General features: G+C 62.6%; 2 protein-coding genes across 10 annotated transcripts in view; one reads left to right on the forward strand and one right to left on the reverse strand.

Annotated features, from left to right (window-relative positions):
• Positions 1-10,826, forward strand: part of TMEM94 (transmembrane protein 94) — a 35,631-nt gene extending 24,805 nt beyond the window's left edge. For 4 of the 7 annotated variants that reach the window (XM_081220609.1, XM_081220608.1, XM_081220610.1 and 1 more), the window contains 25 exons: positions 343-445; positions 661-747; positions 1,009-1,125; positions 1,513-1,569; positions 1,871-1,975; positions 2,104-2,268; positions 2,449-2,658; positions 3,322-3,637; positions 4,087-4,260; positions 4,652-4,754; positions 4,876-5,093; positions 5,790-5,971; positions 6,065-6,203; positions 6,452-6,567; positions 6,691-6,790; positions 7,136-7,244; positions 7,439-7,628; positions 7,869-7,946; positions 8,236-8,321; positions 8,578-8,659; positions 8,865-9,013; positions 9,095-9,189; positions 9,283-9,376; positions 9,551-9,721; positions 9,899-10,826. In XM_081220609.1, the coding sequence (XP_081076735.1) occupies positions 343-445; positions 661-747; positions 1,009-1,125; positions 1,513-1,569; positions 1,871-1,975; positions 2,104-2,268; positions 2,449-2,658; positions 3,322-3,637; positions 4,087-4,260; positions 4,652-4,754; positions 4,876-5,093; positions 5,790-5,971; positions 6,065-6,203; positions 6,452-6,567; positions 6,691-6,790; positions 7,136-7,244; positions 7,439-7,628; positions 7,869-7,946; positions 8,236-8,321; positions 8,578-8,659; positions 8,865-9,013; positions 9,095-9,189; positions 9,283-9,376; positions 9,551-9,721; positions 9,899-9,971 (3,319 nt within the window). In that variant the 3' untranslated portion in view covers positions 9,972-10,826. Of the gene's footprint in view, positions 1-342; positions 446-660; positions 748-1,008; positions 1,126-1,512; positions 1,570-1,870; positions 1,976-2,103; positions 2,269-2,448; positions 2,659-3,321; positions 3,638-4,086; positions 4,261-4,651; positions 4,755-4,875; positions 5,094-5,789; positions 5,972-6,064; positions 6,204-6,451; positions 6,568-6,690; positions 6,791-7,135; positions 7,245-7,438; positions 7,629-7,868; positions 7,947-8,200; positions 8,322-8,577; positions 8,660-8,864; positions 9,014-9,094; positions 9,190-9,282; positions 9,377-9,550; positions 9,722-9,898 lie in introns of those variants that run through there. The other 3 variants (XM_081220611.1, XM_081220612.1, XM_081220613.1) reach the window with 3 other exon arrangements.
• Positions 10,827-10,964: 138 nt separating this feature from the next.
• CASKIN2 (CASK interacting protein 2) lies at positions 10,965-24,834 on the reverse strand. Of its 3 annotated transcripts, none has more exons than XM_081220616.1 (20): positions 24,760-24,834; positions 22,978-23,526; positions 18,901-18,952; positions 18,281-18,378; positions 17,733-17,878; positions 17,534-17,629; positions 17,317-17,447; positions 17,008-17,116; positions 16,550-16,658; positions 16,256-16,350; positions 15,536-15,797; positions 15,293-15,414; positions 15,133-15,193; positions 14,928-15,019; positions 14,605-14,715; positions 14,425-14,526; positions 14,197-14,335; positions 12,592-14,058; positions 12,278-12,500; positions 10,965-11,835 (listed from the first exon to the last, which is right to left on the reverse strand). In XM_081220616.1, the coding sequence occupies exons 2-20, from the start codon at positions 23,069-23,071 to the stop codon at positions 11,745-11,747; spliced, it is 3,600 nt and encodes a 1,199-aa protein (XP_081076742.1). In that variant the 5' UTR covers positions 23,072-23,526; positions 24,760-24,834; the 3' UTR covers positions 10,965-11,744. The 3 variants fall into 3 exon arrangements, with proteins under 3 accessions (XP_081076742.1, XP_081076743.1, XP_081076741.1); XM_081220617.1 differs by having other exon boundaries at positions 22,978-23,477; positions 24,760-24,818; XM_081220615.1 differs by having other exon boundaries at positions 24,676-24,809.
• Positions 24,835-24,865: the final 31 nt, after the last annotated feature.

Below are 24,865 nucleotides of genomic sequence, written 5' to 3' on the forward strand. Positions count from 1 at the left end.
GGCCCCCGTGCCTCCTGTGAGCAGGGGGCGTGGTGGGGCCGGTGACAGGAAGGCACCTTGTCCATACTGAGGTCCCTTAGTGCAGGCATCTCCGGAGGGTCTTCTCTTTAGTGTCTTGTGAGAATTCCTCGACTGGGTGATTGACCCCATCTCAGTCTGAACTCCGAGGGGGCAGCTTCAGAGGCTGCCACGAGCCGCTGGCCACAGTGACCAGGAGGCCACTCGGCTGGGGCCAAGGAATAGGAGGGAATTGCAGGACCCAGTGATGCTCGGTGGAGGGGTGGGCTTCTGGCCTCTCCTCTCAGCAGGGCTCGCCCAAGTTAGTATCACCTCTTTCTGCAGGTGGTGCCTGGACATGGCCCTGTCCCGCCCAGTCACCGCTCTGGACAACGAGAGGTTCACGGTGCAGTCAGTGATGCTGCACTACGCGGTGCCCGTGGTCCTGGTGCGTGAGGCGGGGCTGCACAGGGCAGGGGGAGGGCCAGGAAATGGGGGAGCCTGGGGGCCAGACTCGACGAGCGTATGAGTGAAGACTAAAGGGTCCCAGCGTGAGCCGGCCAGTGCGGGGGGCGGGGCTGTGAGTGGGCAGAAGACGGGGAGCCTTAGAGCCTGGGTCCCTCTCTGGGGGGGATAAGGCAGCGTCTCTCCTGTTCCTGACAGGCCGGCTTCCTCATCACCAACGCCCTGCGCTTCATGCTGAATGCCCCTGGGGTCACGACCTGGCAGTACACCCTCCTCCAGCTGCAGGTGACGACCGCCCTCTGCTCTCTGTGGCGCTTTTCTCTTTCCCCTGAGACTGCGTCCCCTTGTGGTGCCCTGACTGCCCCTCCCTCTCTGCAGCCCAGGGGTCTCTTAGGCTTAGCTTCAGAGCGCCTGCCTCCCTCCCTCCCTTCCTGCCCCTAGCTGTCCTTTTTACTCAGGGGAGGGCCCCAGGGCCGGGGAAGCCCTTCCCTCCCTCCGTCCGCCAGCAAATCTCAGGGAGCCTCAGTGTGGCTCGCTCCTTCCCAGGTGAATGGCGTCCTGCCCATCCTCCCCTTGCTCTTCCCTGTGCTCTGGGTCCTGGCAACTGCCTGTGGAGAAGCCCGTGTCCTGGCCCAGATGAGCAAGGCTTCCCCCAGCTCCCTGGTAGGTTGTTCCGAGGCATCGGGGCGGGTGGGGGTCGGGGGACAGTGCAAAAAGAACCAAACACAGGAATGAAAAGAGTCGGCTGTGCCCCAGCAGACAGGGCAGAAGTCCAGCCCCACCCCTACCCTGTGGCCCAGCGACAGGCAGGGCCTGGGCAGCTCTCCGAGGGCTTTGCCCTCTCCAGCCAGAAGGGTCTCTAGACCAGGCCCCAGGGGTGGCTGAGTGTCCACCCAGGCTGTCAGCAGACGGGGGATTCGAGGGCTGCCCGGGAGTCCTTCACCAAAGGCGTTGGGAGCCTTGCTGGCACGAGCCCCCACCCGCCAGCTCGGAGGCCTGTGAGAGGTTGGCAGTTTCCTCCCCGAGGCTCACCCCCTCTTCTCCGCACAGCTGGCCAAGTTCTCGGAGGACACTCTGAGCAGCTATACCGAAGCCGTCTCCTCTCAGGTACACTCACCCAGGATGGATTCTGCTCCAGGCCCCGTACCCCCAGCCCGCGCTCCCTAGGGCCCCTGCTGGAACCCTGGGACTCCCCTACTTTATGGGCTTTGAGCCTCCCACGGGCTCTTGGAGCCCCTCAGTCCACCCGTCCCACATGGGTAATGTGTCACTGCCGTGCTGGACACAGGCTTTTTCACCCAACTTCCTGGTGCTCCCCGGACTGTTTCCTCTGTCGGCCCCAGAGGCCATCTCCAGGGAAATATGGCCAAGCCCCAGCTGGCCTCGCGGGCTTTGTCTCTGCCCTCAGGAAATGCTGCGCTGCATTTGGGGCCACTTCCTGCGGGTGATCCAGGGGACGTCTCCTACGCTGAGCCACAGCTCCAGCCTGCTGCACAGCCTGGGCTCTGTCACGGTGAGGGAGGCCCCATGGGAGGACCTGGCCTCGACAGACTGCTCTCTGGCCGTGTCTGGTCACTTAAGCGGCCCCTGGTGGCTCGGGGACCTCCAAGGCCCGTTCCCGGTCCTCATCTCTCCCTGCAGGTCCTGTGCTGTGTGGACAAACAGGGGATCCTGTCATGGCCCAACCCCAGCCCGGAGACCGTGCTGTTCTTCAGCGGAAAGGTGGAGCCACCGCACAGCAGCCACGAGGACCTAACGGATGACCTGTCCACCCGTTCCTTTTGCCATCCCGAGGTGGAGGAGGAGGTATAGCCTGGGCCTGGCTGGTAGCCTCAGGGAGGGCGAGGCGAGGAGCGGGGAGGAGGGCTCAGGCCTCAGGATCTGCTTCGGAGATGACGCGCTGAGGGGACAAAACAGCCCTGCCTCGCTGGCCCATGGCAGCCGTCGGGACGCCGGTCCGAGGCCTGTGCTCCTTGCTCTCCTCAGCCCCATGAACGAGACGCCCTCCTGGCCGGCTCCCTGAACCCTACCCTGCACCTTTCCAATGAGCAGGAGCGCGGCAACTGGCCAGGCGACGGCCCCAAGGCCCCCGAGCCCTCCTCTTACCACAGAGCGCACGGCCGCAGCAAACACCTGTCCGGCTCCAGCGTGAGCTTCAGCAGGGACATAGAGGGCGGTGAAGAAGACCCCGGCAAGGTGAGGGGAGAGGGTGGAGAGCAGCCCGCTTGTCAGCCGCAGGGCGTCCTGGCCTCCCCCGCCGAAGGGGCCACAGGGGTGCAGCCCAGCCTGGATGGATGGAGCCCGAAGCACAGGGGTCGTGGCCTCTGTTCTCGGACCTCCTGAGGCCTCGCCCACGGCTTTTCCGTGAAGTAGGCCCTTCCACATTTTCCGGGTTTCTCTGATGGTGGTAATCGGTTGGGGCAAGGCCCTTCCTCCTAGTCACAACCTTCAAGAGAGAGAGCTGGGACTTCCCTGGTGGTCCAGTGGTTCCAGCACTTCCACTGCAGGAGTCGCGGGTTCCATCGAACTAAGATCCTACATGCCACTCGGCCAAAAACAAAAAAAAAAGTACAAAAGACAGAAAGCCAGTGGCTCCTTCTAAAAATGTTTCCCCTGGCTGAGAAAGGTGCTTCGTTGTTTCTTGCTTGGTCTGGACAACCTCCTCTGAGCTGGTGACAGTGTTGTTGGGCACAGATCCTAGAAGCAGCCAGGAGCCGGGAAGGACAGGGAAGGGGTTTCGAGAGGGAGGGGAGAGCGTGAGCACCAGCACGCCCTGCTGGGAGGCGGGGCCTTCTCTCTGGGGCGCCCGCCGCATCCCTCCCAGTCTGAGGCCCCTCTTCCCCTCCACGTTTCCTCCAGACCCAGCATGGGCTGGAGGGCGAGCCCTATGAAGCCGAGGACTTCGTGTGTGACTACCACCTGGAGATGCTGAGCCTGTCCCAGGACCAGCAGAATCCCTCCTGCATCCAGTTCGATGACTCCAACTGGCAGCTCCACCTCACATCCCTCAAGCCCCTGGGCCTCAACGTGCTGCTGAATCTGTGCAACGCCAGCGTCACCGAGCGGCTGTGCCGGTTCTCAGACCACCTGTGCAACATCGCCCTGCAGGAGAGCCACAGCACCGTGCTGCCCGTGCACGTGCCCTGGGGCCTCTGCGAGCTCGCCCGCCTCATTGGTACGCGGCCACCGCAGGGGTGGCGGCTGGGCTAGCTGCTGGCCTCTTCCAGGAGGCTGGGCCCCGGGCTCCAAACATGCCAGGCCCGGACGTGGCCTTGGTCAAGAGCACCAGCAACCCTTTGGGCTTCTGATCGACCCCCTTTATTTGGGGGGGCCGTGCCACGAGGCTTGTGGGATTTTAGTTCCCCGACCAGGGATTGAACCCGGGCCCTCAGCCGTGAGAACGCAGAGTCCTAGCCACTGGACCGCCAGGGAATTCCCTGATCATCCCCTTTCACCAGGCACCGCCGCTTGACGGCGCTTCCTCATCCGGGAAGATAACTGCCTGTGGGACGGACGCGTGGAGGGAAGCCGCCCAGCCTGACTGGGGTTGCCTCCCTGCCAGGGAGGGTGGTGTGTCAGGGTGGGCTTCCTCCCAGAGGCCCTGTGCCGTCCCTCCTCCTGCAGGCTTCACTCCCGGGGCCAAGGAGCTCTTCAAGCAGGGGAACCACCTTGCGCTCTACCGCCTCCCCAGCGCCGAGACCATGAAGGAGACCTCGCTGGGGAGGCTCTCCTGTGTCACCAAGCGGCGCCCCCCACTCAGCCACATGATCAGCCTCTTCATCAAGGACACCACCACCAGTGAGCCTCCCCGGCTCCACCCGCATCAGGCCAAACCTCCCAGGAGCTGGGCGGGGCGGGGCTCTTTTTAGGGTGTCTTTTTTTAGGGAGCGCTGGGCCGACGAGCATTAGATTCTTCCCGAGATCTCAAACGTGGCAAAGATTGGCTTCGGGGATGGGGGCTGGGATGGTGGTGGCCACAGATGATGGGACTGTCTGGAGGACCAGCAGCTTAGAGCTTGCATTATGCACCCAGTGGCCTTGCCTACAGGTTTGCTGCCATGAGGCCTGGGGAGTTCCCATCCCCCAGGGACTCCTTTAGTGCCCTTCTCAAGGGTGGCAGTATGTCCCCGGAGGTGAGGTGGCTTGGGCACTCATGGCTTGGCCTTCCTCTCCCCACCACTGCCGTCAGGCACAGAACAGATGCTGTCCCACGGCACGGCCGACGTGGTCTTGGAGGCCTGCACAGACTTCTGGGATGGAGCCGACATCTACCCTCTTTCGGGTTCTGACAGGTAGGTAAGGAAGCAGATGCCAGGGGCGAGAGCAGTCAGCTCTGGTGGTCTGCCTGCCCGGCTCCCAGGGGTGGGGCATCCCAGGACCACTCACCTCACTCCCACCCCGGTTCCCCGGCAGAAAGAAAGTGCTGGATTTCTACCAGCGAGCCTGCCTGTCTGGCTACTGCTCTGCCTTCGCCTACAAGCCCATGAGCTGTGCCCTGTCGTCCCAGCTCAACGGCAAGTGCATCGAGCTAGTGCAGGCGCCCGGCCAGAGCAGCATCTTCACCACGTGCGAGCTGCCCAGCACCATTCCCATCAAGTTGAGTGCCCGCCGCGGCAGCTGGAGCTCAGACGGTACTGTGGGCCCTGTCCCCGGGGGCCAGGGGCCGGGAGGGCTCCCAGCGGCCTGGACCAGATCGTAGCAGAGGGGACAGCAGGCAGCACTGGACCTGGAACACCGCAGTGGCTCTCACTGTCTGGTGACATGGGCGAGTCCCTTATTCTCATCTATAACCAGGTGCTTTGTGTGCCCTGCTCACGGGTTCATCGTGCCGCTCCAGTGGGATGACATATAGCAAAGTGCTTTCTTTGAAGGTTATAAAGCAGTAGCGTGTATAGAGCATTAGCCTTATTTGAGTCAGACAAAGGACGGGGTCCCAAAACCTGCTGGAGCAGAGGGACTCAGGGCTCCACTCACCCCTCCCCACTCCGCCAAACACACAGCTTTCTGGGGTCTCATGACCCCAGAGACCATGAACTGAAGCCATTGCTGAGGGTGGGGTGGGGCCCACCCCCTAGCCCTGGACCAGGCATTGTCACCTGACTGATGAGTACCTTTCCTTGTCTTTTCCCCTGTGTCTGTTGGCTTCTTTATGTCTTGGTTGTGCATGTGTGTGGCTGCGTGTGTGGTCCCCTGGGGCCCACGTGCTTATTGATTTGGGCATGGCATCTGCATGTGTGGCCCCGTGCTGCCTCCTGCAATCTGCCGGCTCCTGGGTGTCCTGCCTGGGCCGTGTCCTGGCCGGGCTCTGTGCCTTGTGCCTCCTGAAGAAGGGATCGGGGAGGTGCTGGAGAAGGAAGACTGCATGCAGGCCCTGAGCGGGCAGATCTTCATGGGCATGGTGTCCTCCCAGTACCAGGCCCGGCTGGACATCGTGCGCCTCATTGACGGGCTGGTCAACGCCTGCATCCGCTTCGTCTACTTCTCTTTGGAGGATGAGCTCAAAAGCAAGGTGGGGGAGCGCCCCCCCCACCCACTGCTCCCACTGACCCTTTTCCCCACGGCCTTTTGGGCCCATCTGTTCATTGCCATCTGCCCGGTGCAGGTGTTTGCAGAAAAGATGGGCCTGGAGACGGGCTGGAATTGTCACATCTCCCTCACGCCCAATGGTGACATGCCCGGCTCTGAGATCCCCCCCTCCAGTCCTAGCCACACTGGATCCCTGCACGATGACCTGAATCAGGGTGAGGGCAAAGGTTTGGTGTGGACACGAGGTGGGTGTGGGTCATTCCCCTTCCTTGGGGCTACAACTAGAAAGAGCCTCCATGGATCCCTCCCTTGGAAAATGGCTCTGATCTCCCTGCGGCAACGGCAGTCAATGGGGTGGGGGGAGAGGACACCTCGAAACAGGAAGTTTGGCATCATCTGCAAGGCAAGGAAAGGCCCCCAGAAGTCTGGCCCCAAAGTGCGAGACAGGCTTTTGTCCCCACAGTGTCCCGAGATGATGCGGAAGGGCTCCTCCTAATGGAGGAGGAGGGTCACTCGGACCTCATTAGCTTCCAGCCCACGGACAGCGACCTCCCCAGCTTCCTGGAGGACTGCAACCGGGTACGACATGGTGGTGGGGGGTGTCTGTGCCCCCAGAGCCCTGGGGCTGGCCCGTGGCTTGTCCAGGGCAGAGGAGTGAGGGAGGAGGGACCCTGAGGCAACTGGCATCTCTGCTCTCTGCAGGCCAAGCTGCCCCGGGGCATCCACCAGGTGCGGCCCCACCTGCAGAACATCGACAATGTGCCCCTGCTCGTGCCCCTCTTCACCGACTGCACCCCCGAGAGTGAGTACCGTGGTGGCGGCTACTCGGCCAGCCTGGCCCTTGTGTGGAGCGCTGCCAGTGCGTGGGCACCCCGCGGGCTCTGGAGGGATGTTGGTTTCCCACGCAGGGAGCGGAGGAATCTGGGCTGGGAGGAGCTGGGGGTCTTGCGGGCTGGAGCCTTGGTGGCCCGTTCTGGGGAGTCAGAAGTGAGAGTATTCATACGATGTTCACGAAATTGGGGGCAGGGTGGTCTCAAAGAGGGGCCTGTTTTCCCTTGTCTCCTGCTTTGTCCTGGGGGTCTCTGCCCAGCACCCCACACGGGGCTCACCTGCCTGACTCTTGTGCCCCCCGACTCTGCCCCCTCAGCCATGTGTGAGATGATCAAGATCATGCAGGAGTATGGGGAGGTGACCTGCTGCCTGGGCAGCTCTGCCAACCTGCGGAACAGCTGCCTCTTCCTCCAGAGTGATATCAGGTCAGGGTGACACCCCAGAGCCGGGGGCCAGCCTCTTCCTCCCAGAGACCCCACAACTGATCTTGCCCTGGTCGGGACCAAGGAACCTGGACTTGGCGGGGAGAAGAGGGAGCAGGTGCTTGCTCAGTGCCGTGGGAGACGGGGTCTTGACATGCTTCAGCTGATGGGTATGCTTCCCCCCGTACGCTGAGCAGCATTGCCCTGGATCCCCTGTACCCATCCCGCTGCTCCTGGGAGACCTTCGGCTACGCCACCAGCACGAGCATGGCCCAGGCCTCGGACGGCCTTTCTCCTCTGCAGCTCTCGGGGCAGCTCAACAGCCTGCCCTGCTCCCTGACCTTCCGCCAGGAGGAGACCATCAGCATCATCCGGCTCATCGAGCAGGTGGGGGCTCGGGGCGGGTGCTCGGGGGCAGGGGGGCAGGTCCTGCTTGGGGCGGGCAGACGCGACACAGGACCACCCTGAGCTCCCAAGGGTGGTTCACGTCCAGGCGAAGCTCTCCCGGGCAGTTGAGTTTGCCTCCGCCCCTCCCTAGCGGGAACATTTGGGGCATCTGGCTCTTGGCTGAAGCTTATCAGCTGTGGGGCCTGAGAGAGGCCACAACCTGTCCCTCCCTGTCCCTAGGCTCGGCACGCCACCTATGGCATTCGCAAGTGCTTCCTCTTCCTGCTGCAGTGCCAGCTGACTCTCGTGGTCATCCAGGTGAGGTGGGGCCAGCACGGGCATCACCCCTCCCTGCTCACTCCTTCACTCAAGGGCCGGTTGAGAGGCTGGGAGGATGCAGCACAGCCTGGGGGGCCCCCAGAGCCTCTGTGAACCCCCTGGGCTTTTGGAGATGACCCCGCCAGCAGAATAGTGTCCCCTCCAGCGCCATCTCCTCTCAGCCAGGACGTGAGTCTCCGTCTGGGCACAGGGCGAGTCAGCCCTGGGGCTCCCAGTGTCTTACTCTTTGCCAGAATCTCATCGTGCTTCCCGGCTTCTCCTGGTTCAGTTCCTCTCTTGCCTGGTCCAGCTGCCGCCAGTCCTGAGCACCACCGATATCCTGTGGCTGTCCTGCTTTTGCTACCCTCTGCTCAGGTGAGAGGCCGGGCCGCCCCTCCGTGCCCAGGCAGGCAGGGTTGCGATGTCACCAAGTGTCCCCAGGAGCCCAGGTTCAGGAAGCCATGCTCAGTGCTCACTTCTGGCACAGGAGGTCCAGGGGCACTCTCTCCCTTGTCTCATCCCATCTGCCCAGCAGACTTGCCCTCACTCTCAGGACTCCCGAAGTCCCACATGAGAATTGGGGGACAGAGGGTCACAGTCACCACCCTTCACTGAAGTTCCTGCTTTTCAGCATCTCTTTGCTGGGGAAGCCCCCCCATAGCTCCATCATGTCTATGGCAACGGGGAAAAACCTTCAGTCCATTCCTAAGAAGGTAAGCAACGTGGAGCCCTGTGAGCCTGGGCTTTTCCTGAGGAATGTCGGTATGGAGGGGCTGAGCCTTGGGGGAGGGAAGCAGGGGTGTGGGGGGGGAGGAATTCCATCCGAACTTCCCCAGACCAAGGGGGAGGGGTGGTACAGAGCTGGGAAAGATCATTGCTCCTTATCCCCTGGGCCTGACGGGCCTCCTCTTCCCGCAGACCCAGCACTACTTCCTGCTCTGCTTCTTGCTCAAGTTCAGCCTCACCATCAGCTCGTGCCTCATCTGCTTTGGCTTCACACTGCAGAGCTTCTGCGACAGCTCCCGGGTCCGTAACCTCACCAACTGCTCCTCCATCATGCTGCCCAGGTGGGTCCCGTCCCGACACCCCCGCCCTGGTTTCCCTCCCCGGGGCCCAGAGGAAGCTGAGCCCACACCTTGCTTTGGCAGCCACGCCGACACGGCTCCAGCCTGGTTTGACGACTTGGCCAACGGGCTGCTGCCGGCTCAGAAGCTCGTCACTGCCCTGACTGTCTTGCACACTGGTGAGGGGCTCCCCGGGGCTGGTGAGGCACCCTGGGGACCAGGCCTCTGGCCCTGTGAAATCTGACACCCGCCACTGACCCCATTTTCTCCAGTCTTCATCTCCATCACCCACGTGCATCGCACCAAGCCCCTGTGGAGAAAGAGCCCCTTGACAAACCTCTGGTGGGCGGTGACTGTGCCCGTGGTGTGAGTCTCTCTGGGATGGAGGGTGGGAGCAGGGGAGGGGCTGCAGCCGGGCTGTGATTTGAGGGCGGGCTTAGGGCCAGAGGTTGAAGGGTACCCTCCTTAAGCTGTTCCTGCTGAGAAAAGCAGGGAAGGAAGCAAGAGACCCCGCTGACGCAGGGCTGCCACCTCCTGCAGGCTGCTCGGGCAGGTGGTCCAGACAGCAGTGGACCTGCAGCTGTGGACACACAGGGACAGTCACGTCCACTTTGGCCTGGAGGACGTGCCTCTGCTGACGTGGCTCCTGGGCTGCCTCTCCCTGGTCCTCGTGGTGGTCACCAACGAGATCGTGAAGCTGCACGAGATTCGGTGAGCCACCGGCTGGGTGCCCCCTCTGGGCCTGGGTGTGTTCCCTAAGCCCGTCACCTCCTGGGGCACCGTTCCCCTGCCTTCCCACTGCCGTCCCACCCTCCTCCTCGGGTGTCCTGCCCGTCCCCCAGTCTGGAGGTCTGCGCTAACCTGGACTTTAATTTCCCGCCCCACCAGGGTCCGGGTCCGCTACCAGAAGCGACAGAAACTGCAGTTTGAAACTAAGCTGGGCATGAACTCTCCCTTCTGAGCCACTGGCTGTGGTGGTCATAGTTGCCCTGGATCCTAGGGCTAAAGCCAGACCCATTTCTGAGTCTGGGGAGTTGATATCATGAATGTTTCAGGGTTTGCTCTTGCGCCCCATGGCGTTGGAGGCCCAACTCCCGGTGTCAGACCCAGTTCTCGTCCTGCCCCCGGGGATCACTGAAGAGATGCTGAGCTGTGGCCTTGGCGTCAGGACAGTCTGGCTCTTCCTCACCAGGGGGAGACCCCTGGGCTCCTGAATGTATGACCTCGTGCGCTTAATAGAGGGGCCCTCAGCCCCCTCCACCTGTGGGCCGCCCCCCTTCAGGGTCACCAAATGCAGCGCCCTCTGCTCTTGGGTTTTCAGGCAGAGCCATGAGCCATGGGGCTGAGCTTCCACCTTCTGTGGGAGGGCAGCCGTGGGAGGTCCGAACAGCTCTCTAGGCCACTGTTGAAGGCAGGGGTGGTGGTTCATCCTCCCTGCGCCCCTCTCATCCTGTGTTCCTGGGGCAGAGGCCTGGATTTGGCCCTGAGTACTTTCCCTCCCTCCCTCTGTGGGGGAGTCTCACACAGAGACCTGAAGATGAAGCAGATCCCCCGCCTGGCCCTGGAACCTCCTCCTGTGCCTGCCCTCAAGCTGGCGGAGAGAGCCAGTCCTGGGGTACAGCCCAGGGCTCCTTTCAGCCCCGGCCCTAGTTATCCTGTGAGAATGTTTTCACTGGTGTTATTATTTTTTACTGGAAATGAGCCTTTTAGGAATGAATACAGACTGGTTTGTATTAAAACTGCTAAATTCCTGAAGAAAAACCTGTGGCTGGTCCATGAGGCAGCCACTAACGGACCTACCCAAGGCTTCGGCCTGTGACGGAGCCCCTCCGCAAAGGTGAGGAGGGGAGGGCCCAAGCCTTCCTCCTTGTGCATCAGTGGGAGCTCTCGGGTCCGGCTCAGGCGCGACCCCTGGCTCAGAGGTCTGTGGCGCAGATCCAAACACACAGCCCGATCACGTGGAATGACACTTTCATTGGTGTTAGTTGGGGGAAGAGGTTAATGGTTACAGAGCCGGGGCCTGGGCCAACCAGGTCAGGCTTCCAGCCCCAAGGCGGGCAGGGGTGCTCTTGCCGTGGTCCGAAGCCCCTCCCCCACTGCGTCCTCTCAGGCAGTTATAGATAGAATAAATTCCATTTAAAATATATGCATTTCTCTCTGCTTAAAAAATAACATTTACAGTTGGGAAAGTCTGGACTTTGGGGGACCTGTGAATCCCACTGCCCCCACCCCCACCAGCTTTGCCTCACTGAGGGCAGGCAGGGGCGGAGGCTGGCCTGGCCGCTTGTTTACGTGTCCTGTGAACACCTGCAGGGAACCAGGCCAGACACACCGCCTCCTCCAGCCTCTCGGCGCCAGGACAGCACAGTGGGTGGCCAGAGGGCCTTGGCACAGGGGCTTGAGACACTGGGGGGACAGAGGAGGTACCCCAGAAGCCCAGCCACCACCTCTTTCTTCCTGGAGAGGAAGCTCTCACCAGGGTCCCTGTCCAAAAGGCAGGGCCATCCCTTCAGGTTACACACTGGGAGGGGGCTCTGCTGAGGTGTCAGGTTCTGACGAGTCCCCTCAGCTCCCCTGAGGGCTGCCTCCCAGAGCCCTAGTGCCGACAGCCGCTGGCTTGGAGCAGCAGGAGGGACCCCGCTAGGGCGGCAGGGGCGGCATCCGTGCCGGGGGGAAAGGCAGTGGCTGAGGAAGGTCACGGTGGGCACTGCTGCAGGCTGCCAGCAGGTCCAGCTCAATCCAGCATGGCATCCAGCTGGTTAGCCAGGGCGTCGAACATGGTGCTGATGTCATCCAGGATGTGCTTGGTGGAGGTGCCCGGGGGGCTGCAGCAGGGGAAGGACCAGGTCAGATCAGCCAGCGGTCTGCACCCTGCTGGCCCTGGGCAAGGGGGCTGCTACTGAGAGCGTGGTTGGTGCGTGCACTTCGTGTGCATCTTCTCCTAATTCTTACAACTTCCCGAGGCAGTAGGAGTTACCGTTCCCTTCCTTGCACAGAGACGCTGGGGCTCACAGGGAGAAGTGACTTGCCCAAGCTCACGTGCCTCTAAAGTGGCGGCCACCAGGATTCCCTGCAGGTCAGATCCGGGTGACCCCAGGCCCAGGCTCCTCCCATCCCAATAGGGGCCCCCCAGCCTGAGGATCTGCCCAACGTGAGGGTGACATTCTCCTCCCATCATTCCCGGAACCCTGGGAAAAGGCTTCAGGATTCGGGTGGAGCTGCTCTCATCCCGCCTTCTCCCCCTCCGAAGCGCCCAGCACCCCTCACCCCTCTCGCTCCTCAGCACCAATGCTCTTCTCCGCGGCCCGCAAGGCAGCTGCCAGGGATGAGCTGGTCTGCTCCAGTCTCTGCTGGGCCCGGCCTGGGCCCGTGGCCCCAGTGTTCTCTGGCCTTGGAGGGGGCACAGGGCGGGGGCCGAGCCGGGGAGCCAGCTTAGGGCCAGAAAATGCCAGCTGGGTGCAGGCCACAGACACAGGCTTGGGGGCTGTTCCTGCAGAGACAAAGAGGTTGTCTTGTGACTCGGCTGGCCTGGGCACGAGCGCTGCCAACACCACCCTCTCCCCGCAGGTCCCGCCTCATACCTGCTCCGGGCACCTTGAGGAGGGCAGCAGGGGGAGCCGGGGGCTCCATCTCCCCGGGCCGCCGACTGTTTTCCAGAGCCGGCCCCGGGCAGGGAGCCACGGGGGGCTGGGTTGGGGGGCTGGGGGTGAGAGGGGCTGGAGCTCCGGGGTTTGGGAGGCTGCTAGGGTCGGGCCGGGGAGGGCTGGCAGAGGCCGAGGGGGACTCGCCGGGGGTCTGCGAGGACAGGGCGGCAGGGGGGCCGGGCGTGGCGCCGGCCACCCCGAAGGCCAGGAGTGCCGTCTGCAGTGGCTCCCTCTCCCGGCATTTGGGCCTCCGCTTAACAGTGTCTGACTCTGTGAGGTTGAAGTCGAGGCCAGCAGGCACAGGCGTCTCCCGGGGTTGGGGGCCCGCCGGCTTGGGCCTCTGTTTGATCGTCAGGTTCCCCTCCTCCGCGAACGGGAGCCCCTCCCCTGAGCTGCCCCGAGACGGGGGTGTCCCCTCGGGCCCTGGGTCCTCCTCCTCCGTGTCCGATGCGGCGCCAGCCGGGGCGGGCAGACCGGGGGGCTCCGAGGGGCCCGTGGGTTCACTGAGTGTTCGCCTCCGGGGCCCCGGGGCCCCCTCCTTGGGCGCCGGGCTTCCATCTGGCGGCGGCGGCGGCTCCAGGGTGGGGCCAGAGACGGAGCTGAGGCGCTTGGGGGGCGGGGGCGGGGGGCCTTTGCGGCGGGCCCGCAGGGCGAAGGACTGGCTGCGGGGCGCCCCTCGGGTTGGGGTCGGGCTGGGGCTGGTCCGGGCGAGGGCGCTGCGTCCTGGTCGCCGAGTGAGGGTGGCGTAACTGCCCAAGGCACTATCCACTGGCCCTTCGGCCTCCCCTTCGGCCTCCCCCTCGGCCGGGCTGGGGCGGCTCAGGCTGTGGGACCGGCGCTTGGGCCGAGGCGGGTCTGGAGGAGTGGCCAGCGGGCCGGCCAAGTAGGAGAAGGCCCGGGGTGCGCCAGGAGGCGGCCCTGGGGCTGGGCTGGAGGGCGAGCCCTGGGGGTACATAAAAACATAAGGGGGGGCCCCTTGGCCAGGAAGTGGGGAACAAAGCTTAGGGGGCCGCTCTGTGCCCTCTGGAAGATTCCTCTCCTGTGGGGTGTTGGGGTCTCCGCCACTGGGCTGGGAGGCAGGCTGTTCCTGCGAGTGCCCGGAACCCCGTGAGCGTGCCCCGATGCTCTCCTGGCTGGGGGAGCGGGCAGGGGGCAGGGGGAGCGGCTCAGGGCCACCCCCTGCCATGGCCGCCTGTAGCTCTGGGCTCAGCTCGCTGCCCTGGAAGGTGAGGAGGCGCGGGCCAGCCACAGCCGGACCATCCCCATTCTCCAGCCCCTCGATGGCCATCAGCTCCGGGCCCCTGGCCAGCCGGCGGCCGCCGTCACCTGGGGCCTCCCCCTGCAGTAGGCCCCGCCGAAGCTCAGCCAGCCGCTTCACCCCCAGCATGAGCTTCTTCTGATGACCTGAGAGGGGTGGAGAGAGGCGGAAGGGTTAGCTGGGGCTGGGAAAGGTCACCCTCATCCCTCCTGGACCCCCGAAACATTTGGGAGACCCTCCAAGGCACGCGGGGGCCCAGCCAGAAGGCCCAGGGCAGTCCTCACCGAGCTTGTTGACTCCGATCTCCTGCAGCTCCTCCCAAGTGAGGTCGGCCACCAGCCCCATGGAATCGTAGCCGCTGCTCACCAGCTGCTTGTGGTACTGCGGCAGCCCCAGCGCACACAGCCACTCCAGCAGGTCTGCCTGCAAAAGCAGCACCGTCGGCCCCCAAGCCAGGAAAGCAGTGCAAAGCCGCAGCTGCAGATGGGAGCCCGTGCCCGTCGCCCACTCACCGGGATGTAGTTGGGTAACCACTCGGCGATGCTGAGCTGGGCGATCTCGGAGGCTATCTTCTTCCTGTGCCCGGGCTTGGTCACCCCGATGGCCGTCAGGTCCTGCCACACAGAGCCATGCCATCAGGCCCCCTCCTCTGCCCACTGGTTCCTGCACTGCCCTCCCGCTGCAGCACCTACCTCGGGTGTCATGCGGCTGATAGTTGGCACGTCATAGCCAGCCTGCAGAAAGTGGGCAGTGTAGCCCTCCAGCTGGAACTCGCTGAGCCAGTTATGAATGGCCTGAGCGTCCTGTGGTGTGGGGGGAGGGGTGAAGTTAATGGAGCTGAGTCTGCTGGGGCGGGGGCTGGGGCAGGGGTGGGGGGGGTGGTGCCAAGGCCACAGACCAGCCACTGACCCCAGCCTCCCCAGGGGCCTGGTCTGAGCAGGGACTTAAGTCCACACTGAGGCCCATCCCAACCCCTACCCTGGGCTCGCAGCCCACTCCCCAGTGCAGGTCACACCTTCCCCTCCAGCAGCTGCTCCGGCCTCACGTCCTGGGTGAAGAGCTGCTCCCCGGAGCGGTAGTTGGCCAGAGGGCGGTGGTTTGGGTTGTCTTCAAGGAGGGAGAGAAATGGAATCAGGGTGGCAGGACGAAGGGGTGCCAAGCCCTCAGCCTCCCCACCTGCACCTCTCCTAGCCCACCCAGGTCCCAGTCTCCCTTCCTACCTGCCAGGGATGGGGGGTGCAGTCCTGGCAGCACCTGGTCCTCTCCAGCAGAGGGCAGTGGCTGGAGACAGGGAAGGAGCTGACTCTCACTTGGGGAACTGGCAGTGGGTGTGGGGGGCCCGGCCCTGGTCCCAACCAACACCCCCCCGCGCCCCCCAACCTGGGCATTCTCAATAAGGAGGCCAGTGCTGTGGCCGTTGGTGCCCTCGGAACTCTGTCCGCTGCCGGCACTGCGGCTGCTGCCCACGCTGCCCTCGCTGCCCACACTGTTCCTGTCACCTGCTGCAGGGGGCAGAAGCCAAGAGGTTAGAGCCCCAGTTGGCCCTGCCAACAGCTGACTGGCAGCTTGCCAGAGCCAGATGTCTATCCCGGTACCCAGCACTGCCCCCCCAGGAGGAGGTACCTGGGCTGTCTGGGCTGAGGCCCACCCGAGGCAGCTGGCCATAGGTAAGGGGGTGCAGGGAGTCATCAGCAGGGGGCTGTGGTGTCCTGGAGAGGCCTGGGCGCAGGGTGGTGGACGCAGAGGGGAGGCGGGGTGCAAGGACGCCCACCCGCTTGCTGACCACTTCAACGATGCCCGGGGGAAAGTAGCCCACACGGTCTGTGCCCCTCTGGCTCTCATGGATGTGGCCCTTCCAGCGGCCGTCGGGATGCTGCTCAAGCACCTGTGGCAGATGGGCAGGGGGACGGATGATGCCATGGTCACGTGCTGCACCAAGTGCCCAGCCCTGCAGCTGCGGTCCAGCTCTTCCCCTCCCCCCGGGGAGCTGGCCTCTGGTGCCCAAGCTGGCCCACAGTTCTGGCCCTGCCACCAGCATCCAGCCCAATCCCCTGGGTGCCTCCAGGGCATACCAACAAGAGTCTGGAGTCAGCCTGGGTTCAGATCCCAGCTCCACTGCTTGCTAGCTTGTGACTTTGGACAAACTGCTTTCATTCTCTAAGCCTCAATTTTGTCAGCTCCAAAGAGGAAATGATAAGAGCACCTACCTTACCTGGACTGGGAAGAATTCAACAAGCTCGTGCATATAAAGACCCTAACACAGAGCCTGATCCACAGTAGGTGCCCAAGTAACTGACAGCAATCATTTGTGTTCTCAAAGGAATGCCTGCACTGGGTCCTCACCGTGATGACGTCCCCTGCCCGGACATTGAGGGCAGTGGGATCGTGGAGGTTCCAGAAATCCTTGAGTGCTCGGACCTTCAGGATCCCTGAGGCCTCTAAAAGAAGAAGGACAGGTGTCATCTGAGGGTCCTTAGGGCATCTTCCCACCCCTCCAGTCCCCTGTTCATGACCCTCCTCCAGGTCCCTGCCGCATCATCCCCGCAGCAACCCCCCAGACCAGCCCGGGGCCCAGGAGCGTGACATATCCGCTCCTGCTCTGCTTCCTGGGCTGGGTCTTCTCCCCCACACACTCACCCCGCAGTAGCTGCTTGATTTCCCGGCTGGCCTGGGAGGTGGTGAACTGATTCACGATGTCCAGCGCCGTCTGGTTATATGTGTTCCGGACGTTCACGTCCACCCCACCCTGGGTGCACAGTGCGGGGTAAGCCTGTGCTGAGCGCCTGGTTTGTTGCTTCTCCCAATTCTCACAGCTACCCAGCAGGTAGTTACTATTTTCAGATTTTACAGATGAGGAAGTGGAAGCTCAGAGATAGGGTCAAGGATGAGCTCAAGGTCACTCAGCTAGTAAAAGGCAGAACCGGGGCTTGAACCAGGTCTGTCTGCTCTCCAGCCCCTTTGCATGGCCCCCACCCATATGCAAAACACCACGTTGCCAGTGGAGACCCCCTCCCTTGCCTCCCCAGCCGGTCTTGGACCCGGCACCCGCTGGGGACCCGTCCACACCCGCGGGCTGACCAGGGGTCCACACGCACCTCCAGGAGCAGCCGCACCACCTCGGTCTTGCCATACAGCGCGGCCTCGTGGAGTGCTGTGCCTGTCTTGGTCTGGCGGTTGATCTCAATCCCAGCTCTCAGGAGCTGCCTGTGGAGGGGAGGGTGAGTTACTGGGGCAGAGGGCAGAGGGCAGAGGGCAGGGGGTGGGGAAGGAGAGGAAGCTGATTGCTGCGGGCTGGGAGAGAGATCCAGAGCGAGGGTGAAGAGGGCAGCAGGGCAGGGCACTGAGGGGACGTCGCCAGTCCCACCGGAAGAGGATGAGGATGTTGGGGGGGCCCCGGTGGGTACCTGATGACCTCTCTGTGGCCGTTCTTGGCAGCCAAGTGCAGGGGTGTGGTATAGTTGGGGTCACACGGGTCCTTGGCCTCACCCTCCAGCAGTGCCACACATAAGTGGCTGTTCAGTAACAGCTGGGCCACCTGCAACAACCAGCACTCAGGGAGGGCCTCCTCCTGAGACCCCAGAGATGCCCAGAATCCAGTACCCCAAGGGCAGCAGGCCCCACCTTGAGCCGTCCAAATTCGCAGGCCAGGTCCAAGGGCGTCTTCTTGGCCTTGTTGACCAGGCACGGGTTGGACTGATGCTGGAGAAGCATTTCTGACTGGGGTGGAGGGAGCCACGTGAGGGGTCTGGCCTGGCCGGCCCCCCGTGCCAGCCCCCCTCTCCCTGCCCCCGCGCCCCTGTAGGCTGGCAGCGTCACGTACCACTTCATAGTGTCCGTACTGGGCAGCCAGGTGCAGCGGGATCTGCCCATCCAGCGAGGCGGCGTTCACGGCCGCAGAGGCCCGCAGTAGCAGCCTCACGGGCTCCAGCCGGCCCTGCCAGGCTGCATAGTGCAGCGGGCGCATGCCTGCCAGAGGGAAGGGGTTTCTAAAGGAGGTCGAGGGATGGCGTGGGGCCGGAGGAGGGAACTGAGCAGAGACTGGAGCCACCCCAGCTGGAGGGGAGAAGCGAAGCTGGCTTCACCCGGGTTTGGTCAGGGAGAGGTCCGGCTGCCTGGGGCTGAAGCCAGAATCCCACCTTGTCCACCACGGATGATCTGGTGACCTTGTAACGGTGATGTAACCTCAACTTCCTTACCTGGATAATGGGATGTCAGTACCACCCACTACCCCAGAAGGCTGTGAAGACTGAAGAGGTAAAGCATTTGCAAGTTCAGAGAAACTATGCCAACATCTATTAGCATTGCTATGATGTAGCAGGAGCAAACTCTGACCACGGGGTCTGGGGTGCGGGTACACTGGGCTCTCACCATTGCTGTCCTTGATGTCAACGGTGGCCTGAGCCTCCAGCAGCAAGGCTATGAGCTCCAGGCTGCCCCCCAGGGCGGCATGGTGGAGAGCCGAGAATCTGGTGTGGTGGGACACAAGGTCGGGGGTGTCAGTGAGCGGCCCCCTGCCCCCAAATCCTGGTCTTCCACAGCAGACCCATCCTGGGGGCTGTCAGGGATGAGTTATTTGCCCACTGCACCCCCAGCCCCCCACCCTGCCAGCCCTGCCACGGGAGCACAGAGCAGCCGGGCTGCAGCATGAAAGGGCTCAGTGTCTGCGCTGAGAGGCCTGTTTGTCTGGCCTCCCTCACAGCCAGCCCAGGGGAGGGGGCCGTGGGAGCAGGAGCCCGAGGGCTCCTACCCTCCAGGGAGAAAGGGGGGCCCAGCAGGAATCTGACCCAAGGAGGCCCCTCAGAGAGGCACCAGGGCCCTCTCCCCTCCCTCAGGGATAGCTCCATGGGCAGGCGCGCGGGCAGGGCCCTGAGCTCTCGACAAACACGCTTCAAGGGCCAAGTTTGAGAGGGGAAGGGACTCTAGGCCCCAGGTCTTTCCACTGCCCCCCACCCCCACAGTTTTCAAGAGGGACGGGGGCTCCCGCTCACCCATCAGCATCCTGGTAGTTGACGTTGAGTCTCTTCGTGGAGCCAAGGAGCTCTGGGGGTCAGAGCGGGAGGCATCAGGGCACCCTCGAATGATCCGCCCTTACCCACACCTAACCCAGTGCTCCCTCCCCGCCCACCTCCCGCCTCCAGCTGACCTCTTGGAGTGCAGGAAAGCACCTGCCCCATGGCCCTTTAGCTGTCAGTCCCTATGGCTTCCCACCCTGGCCCATCAGCTGGAGGGCGCCGCTGCAGCAGTGGCCTGGCTTCCCTGGGCCCCCAGCCCCGCTTGTTTATAGGGTCAAAGGGGGCGGAGATGGGGGGGGACTGGCATGCTGTGCCCTCAAAGGACAGTCCCACGAGCGCATGGTTGGCATTCCTGCCTGAATGGGCCAAGGAGTGAGCCTCATTGTCCCACGGGCCGAGGGGGCTGGGAGAGAAAGGAGAGGGCACCAGAAGCTCGAGAGTAGAGGGCAGATGCCAGGGCTGGACTCAAAGGCCACACTGCCCGGCCCTGGGTCATCCCTGAGCGGAGCATAGTGGGGAAGGTGGCGTCACACAGACCTCACCACGCCCTGGCTCTGCCACATACTAGCGGTGTGACCTTGGACAAGTCATTTGACCTCTCGGGTTGTGTCCTCATCTGTAAAATGGGCTGATCACAGAAGCTGCTCACGGGGGTTGTGAGTACAATGCCTGACCCTTGTGAAAGATGGGAGCTCTCACCATTCAGCACTCCTTACATGTTAGCCATTATTACCAAGAGGCTGTCCTCCAGCGAAAGCTGGTACAGTCCCCTCAGGGCCCCTGTCAGGGGAGTAACTGCTGACTCTGCACCCACAGGCTCCTGGCAGAGAGCTCTGTGCCCTGGGGAGCAAGGGGAGGATGCTGGTTTATCCCCCTCTCAGGGACAGGGACGGGGTTCAGACAGGTGTGCTCCACGTGTGAGCCAGGGCGTGGGAGGGGGTGGGCCCTGAGGAGTGTTGCGGAGGGGAAGGAGAGTGCCTGTCACAGGCAGGCCCCTGCCTCCTGCTGGAACCCACCCCTGCCGGGAAGGAGGAGGCCTGGCTCAACCCGGCTGGGCAGGGTGCCAAGCATGCTGGTCCAGGCCTGCCCCCCAGACCCTGGTGGGCCCCTGAATACCCCAGCAAGACAGGGCCTCATTCCAATAGGGAGGGACCAAGGCTGCAGTGAGGAGCACAGGATGGGGAGGGGGAGACAGCTACACTTAGGGCTGAGCCGAATACGCTACAGCGAAAAGGTAGGTACAGAGTCAAAGAGTGACGGAAGAGGTGAGGGGGTGGGGGCCACAGGGAAGAAACCCAGGCCTCCCAGCCTTCCTGTAGCCCCCTTGGAAAGTCCTTGTCACACAGAACCATTCAGGGCAGTGGAAAGAACAGGGGCCCTAGAAGCAGGAAGTGCGTGACTCAAATTCTTCTCCCTCTTACTGGCTGTGTGACCTTGGCCAGCCCTGGTACCTCTCTGAGCCTCAGTGAAGACAACAAGGTCAAGCAGGGAAGAGGCACAGAAAGTCCCTCCAGCTACTGCCAACCTGGACAGCCTGGGCTGGGGCAGCTCGGCGGTGAGATGCAGCCCCTCCGGGGAGTGGCAGGACAACATGACAGAAGGGACAGGAACAGGGGCAGGGCCAGGCTGGGTGGCTCTGTTCTTTCCAGAACAATGGCCGGAAAGGCGGTGGGGAGAGGCTCAGAGTGACTGAACTGGGGACCTTGATGGGAGGGTGGAGGGTCCTAGGTTCTTGGCAGTGGCTCCTGGTACTTCCCCTGCGGTACAACCTTCTTCCCAGGCCTGGCTCTGCGGATGGAAGGGTCACTCCTCCTGATTTAGGCTCGGGCAGAGGATGTGAGCTCAGAAGGCCGCCCCCAGCCCACTCCATTTCCTCTGGCCAGAGAAGGAGACAGCTCAGAAAAGGGAGCAGGGGAGGGAGGGAGGAAGGTCAGAGGCAAGGCCAGGGCAACTGTAGCCCTCTCCTCCCAGCCACCTGCTCCCTGAGGAGGACCTGGGTAGACAGGGAAAGCCGGCCCCCAGTGACCAGGTATCAGATGCAGCAGGCTGAGGGAGCACCTCTCTGGACAGCCAGAAAGCTTTAGCCACGGCCCAGAGGGAAAAACGGGAGCCCCGCCACCTCCCTTCCAGCAGTTTCCTTTGCCTTCCTGGGTATGGAGCAGGAGTGTCCAGCCTCCCTTCTCAGAACTGCTTCAGAATCATCCGAAGAACTTTCGGATTTGCAGAGTCCTAGGCTCTCTGTGATGATTCTGTAATTCTGGGAGAGACCGGGGAGTCTGTACTTTCAGAACTCTCTCTAGGTAATTCTGATGGGCAGCCGCGTGTGGCAGCACAGGGCAGAGGGCTCAGGCTTGTCTTTGATCTGCCACACAATGGCCGTGTGACCCTGGGCAAATCACTAACTCTCTCTGAGTGTCAGTTTCCTTATCTGTAAAGTGCATGTAGAAGTACCCATCTCCCAGGGAATAGAGGGGATTACAATATTTCATAAACTGTAGGGTCTGCAAAGGTCACCTTGTGATCTCCTTTTTGTCACCAGCTTCTCAGAGGACTGGGAGTGGGGACAGGTGGTTCCAGGACCCTATCGCTCTGTGCCTGTGCCTACACTCTGTGCAAGTCCCCTGGGGAGTGGGGGGAAGGATCATCTTCCTCCACAGATGTTTCCCCCCCGGGCACAGGGGACCTTCCCGGAGCCTAGGAGCCTGGCTGCAAGGTTTCAGCCACCAGCCTCCAGCCACTTGCCCTCCTGAGGGCCTCACTTTGAGGTCTGAGGCCCCAGGGCTGTGAGGCCAGCAGCAGCTCAACCAAGGCCCTACTGGGCAGGTTGCCAAAAGCAACACAGAGGTGAGGGGAGGAGGGGCAGTGGCTCCCACCCTGGGGCCTCCAGGGCCCTCCCTGGACCCTCCTTGGCACCTTACCCATCGGGCTCACCCTGCATCCACTCCCCCAGGGTACAGAGAGCACCCCTCACGATTCCATCTCCCTACTCCCCGGGTGTCCTGCCCTGGCGTGTAAGTGGGGACACACACACGTGCACAACTCCCAGGCCCTTAAAATCCTTCCTTCTGGCACCCCACACTCCCAGGTGTGGGTGGGGATAATTGGACATCTTCAGGTAGCCTGGGGGACTCCTTCCTGTACAGAGGGCCAAGCTGTGTCTTGGGCTAGAGCCCCAGCACTCCAGAAGGACCCTCTCTCCCCCAGCCCGAATCTGGTGGCAGGAGCCATCTCCTGTCCCTGCTCGTCCAGGAACTCAAGGGGACAAGTCCAGTGTCCTCCTGGGACAGTCCAGAGATCTTGCCCTGAAGCCCAGAGGTCTACTCTCCTTGCAGGGTCTCACTGCAGAGGTACTCAGGAGATGGAAGTCAGGTGTGGCCACCTGTGCACAGAGCTCCCACAACCCTGTCGACTAGAGACCCCAGGCTGCAGAGAGACCTCCAGAAAATTAACTTTGGACACACACCCCCAGGGGACACAGGCAGATAAGTCAGGGGGATGGGGGCTTTAGTAAGCAGTTAGATAATGTTGAACTTTGTTTTAAGCAGAATTCCCTTTAAAAAGCTATCTTACAGATATCTCCATCAAGCTGACAAAAACACAAGAGATGCTCTGGTTGAACTGGGGGGTGGGCGTGGAGGTTGAGCTCTAGCTATTCAGTCTTTCCCATCTCACTGCCAGAGACCCCACGGCTCCAAAGAACACATTGGAAAAACCACCTGCTAAAGGCAACTCCATGAGGGCAGGACTTTTAGTTTGTCCTGTTCACTGCTGTGGCTCAGTGCTTAGAGCCTGGCACACAATAGGCACTCAAAAAAATTAGAATGAATGTACTTCAATCCTTTTACTTTACAGGTGAGGAAACTGAGGCCCAGAGAGGTAAAGTGACTTGCCTAAGGGTTCACAGCAAGGGGGACCCAACTTCCTCACTGGCTCTCCCACACAGAGGCACTCCCACCCCAAGTCCCCAGATCAGAGTGACCACCCAGGCCTCTCTCCACAGCCTGGCACTCCGGGGAGGGTCTCAGCTGGATAGTCACCCCATCAAGTACTCACTTGTCTTTGTGGCCTTGACCTTAGCCACCAGTTTCTGCACACCAGTCACATCTCCATTCTTGACAGCGAGGATCAGGTCCTGTTCTCGACCCATCCTGGTCCCTGGGCTGGGCTCTGAGCTCAGGACTCCAGGGCAGAGGCAGGGAAACGGGTCTAAGCCGAGGTGTCAGGGTGCCATCCCTTGGCCCTCTGGAGGGCCAGGTGTCCAGGGGGAGTGTGTCTGGTGTCCCAGGCAGTGGGCTTCTTGTTAGGTGCTGACGGGTGCCCCCTCAAGGTGCTTCGTGAGCTGCCACCACAAGCAGGAAAGCTGATCTCTGATGGGGCAGAGGCTGTGTGGAAATCTGAACCGATATCAGCTTGCAGCTTCCGACAGCCCAGGGATGGGCCAGGACTGGGGGCGCCAATCTTTCCAACGTGGCTCAGGAGCACCAGTGCCCACCCAGAGAGCAGCCAGCATTCCCTCACACCTCAGTCAGCAGTGGTGGACATGTCTCAGGGGTCTGCAAAAGGTGTGGTCCGCTGAAGGTCTGCTGAAGGCTGGGCCAGAGTCTGTAAGGGTCCCAGAAGCAGGGCTCAGAGAAAGAACAGGACAGGGCTTCCAGGGAGTCCCCCAATCACCCTGGCTGCCCTTCTGAGTCAAGGGAGGGGCTGAGCCACTCAAAAGGGGGAGGGAGCCGCCATGCATGAGAGGAGTATTTGGAAGCGGGGAGGTGGTGTTCTGGGAGGGGGAGGCTGAGTCACTGAGGCCCCAGGGCACCTGGCAGCACCTCAACCTGGGGTAGGAGAGGCCCTGGCAGCACGACACTGGGGCAGGTCGGGCCAGCAGCCTGTTCTCCACAGCCTGAGGCTCTGACACCCACAGACAACTGGTGGGCCAGGAGGTGGGGCCTGAGAGGGTCAGGCACAGGCAGATGGGCAGGGGTCACTCCCTGTGGAAGGTGCCCGCCCCCAGACTCTTCCCTATCCAAGCTTTGCTGTAATAGCTGGATGCCCTAGCCCCAGGGCTCTTTTTGAATTCACAGGGTGGACTGGGGAGTTAGGGCCCCCCATCTCTGGCGGGGTGTCTGCCTGCAGGACAGGGAGGCTTTACAGCACCTGTTGTTGACCCATCCTCACCCCTTGTGTGGGATGGGGAAGCAGCTGGGCGGAGAACAGAGGTGAGAGCCGGGGCACTGCTGGTAAATGGGGCTGCCCGCCCTCCCAAGCCTGAATCTGAGGCCCAGAGCCCAGACTTCACTTTGGAAAAGCTTACGTCAGTTCCTAGGTGGCCGAGAATTTGTTGCCCGAGTCCTGTGGCATGAGACCTGTGCAGGCCTGCGGCCCTAGCTGGGGTCCTCCTACTCCCCAAAAGTCCCAAGCCCAAAGCAGATGGCACTCCAGCTCAAGGCTCGCGGCCGACATTGGGGGAGGGCGCCCCTGGCAGTGCATGGGGTCGGGCTGGCTCCCCCGCCCCCCGGAATGCCAGTCCAGCGCCGCGCAACCCCCCAACCCAGCCCAGCCCAGGCGGACCGGGGAACAAAGCGGCGGGAGGGACCGGGAGGGCCAAGCGCCGGAGGGATTGATGCGGGAGGACGGTACAGGGGAGCGAAGAGGACGGAAGGACACGACAGATGAAGGCGCCCGCGGATCCCGCAAGAAAAGTTAGTTTGTGCCCGCCCTCAAGGGTGCTGACCCCCAGATCAGTCCCCGCAGTCTCACCTCTCCCAGCCTCCCCGCCGGGGGTCCGGCAGGTCCTGCTCGGCCCCTGGCACTCTGGACGGTGGCTCCCACTGCCCCCCTTACCCTTTTTCTCCTCCTTCTCCTTTTCCAAGGCCGGCTCGGCGCCTCCCGCAGGAAATCCCGCCCCTCCCCCCTCCCTCCGGCCGGATCGGGAGCGGAGGGACCGTCC

The sequence above is a fragment of the Mesoplodon bidens genome (assembly GCF_964165515.1).
Source record: "Mesoplodon bidens genome assembly, chromosome: 19".
Classification (NCBI taxonomy): Eukaryota; Metazoa; Chordata; class Mammalia; order Artiodactyla; family Ziphiidae; genus Mesoplodon; species Mesoplodon bidens.

Bases quoted from the DNA above. Each gene is read 5' to 3' on its own strand.
- CASKIN2 (XM_081220616.1), bottom strand. From the start codon at position 23,071: ATGGGTCGAGAACAGGACCTGATCCTCGCTGTCAAGAATGGAGATGTG. The intron at 15,415-15,535 runs GTACCTCCTCCT...TGCCCCCTGCAG, and splicing joins CCTCAGCCCAGACAGCCCAG to CAGGTGACAGGAACAGTGTG. The intron at 15,020-15,132 runs GTAGGAAGGGAG...CCCTCCTTGAAG, and splicing joins GCACCCCCCATCCCTGGCAG to ACAACCCAAACCACCGCCCT.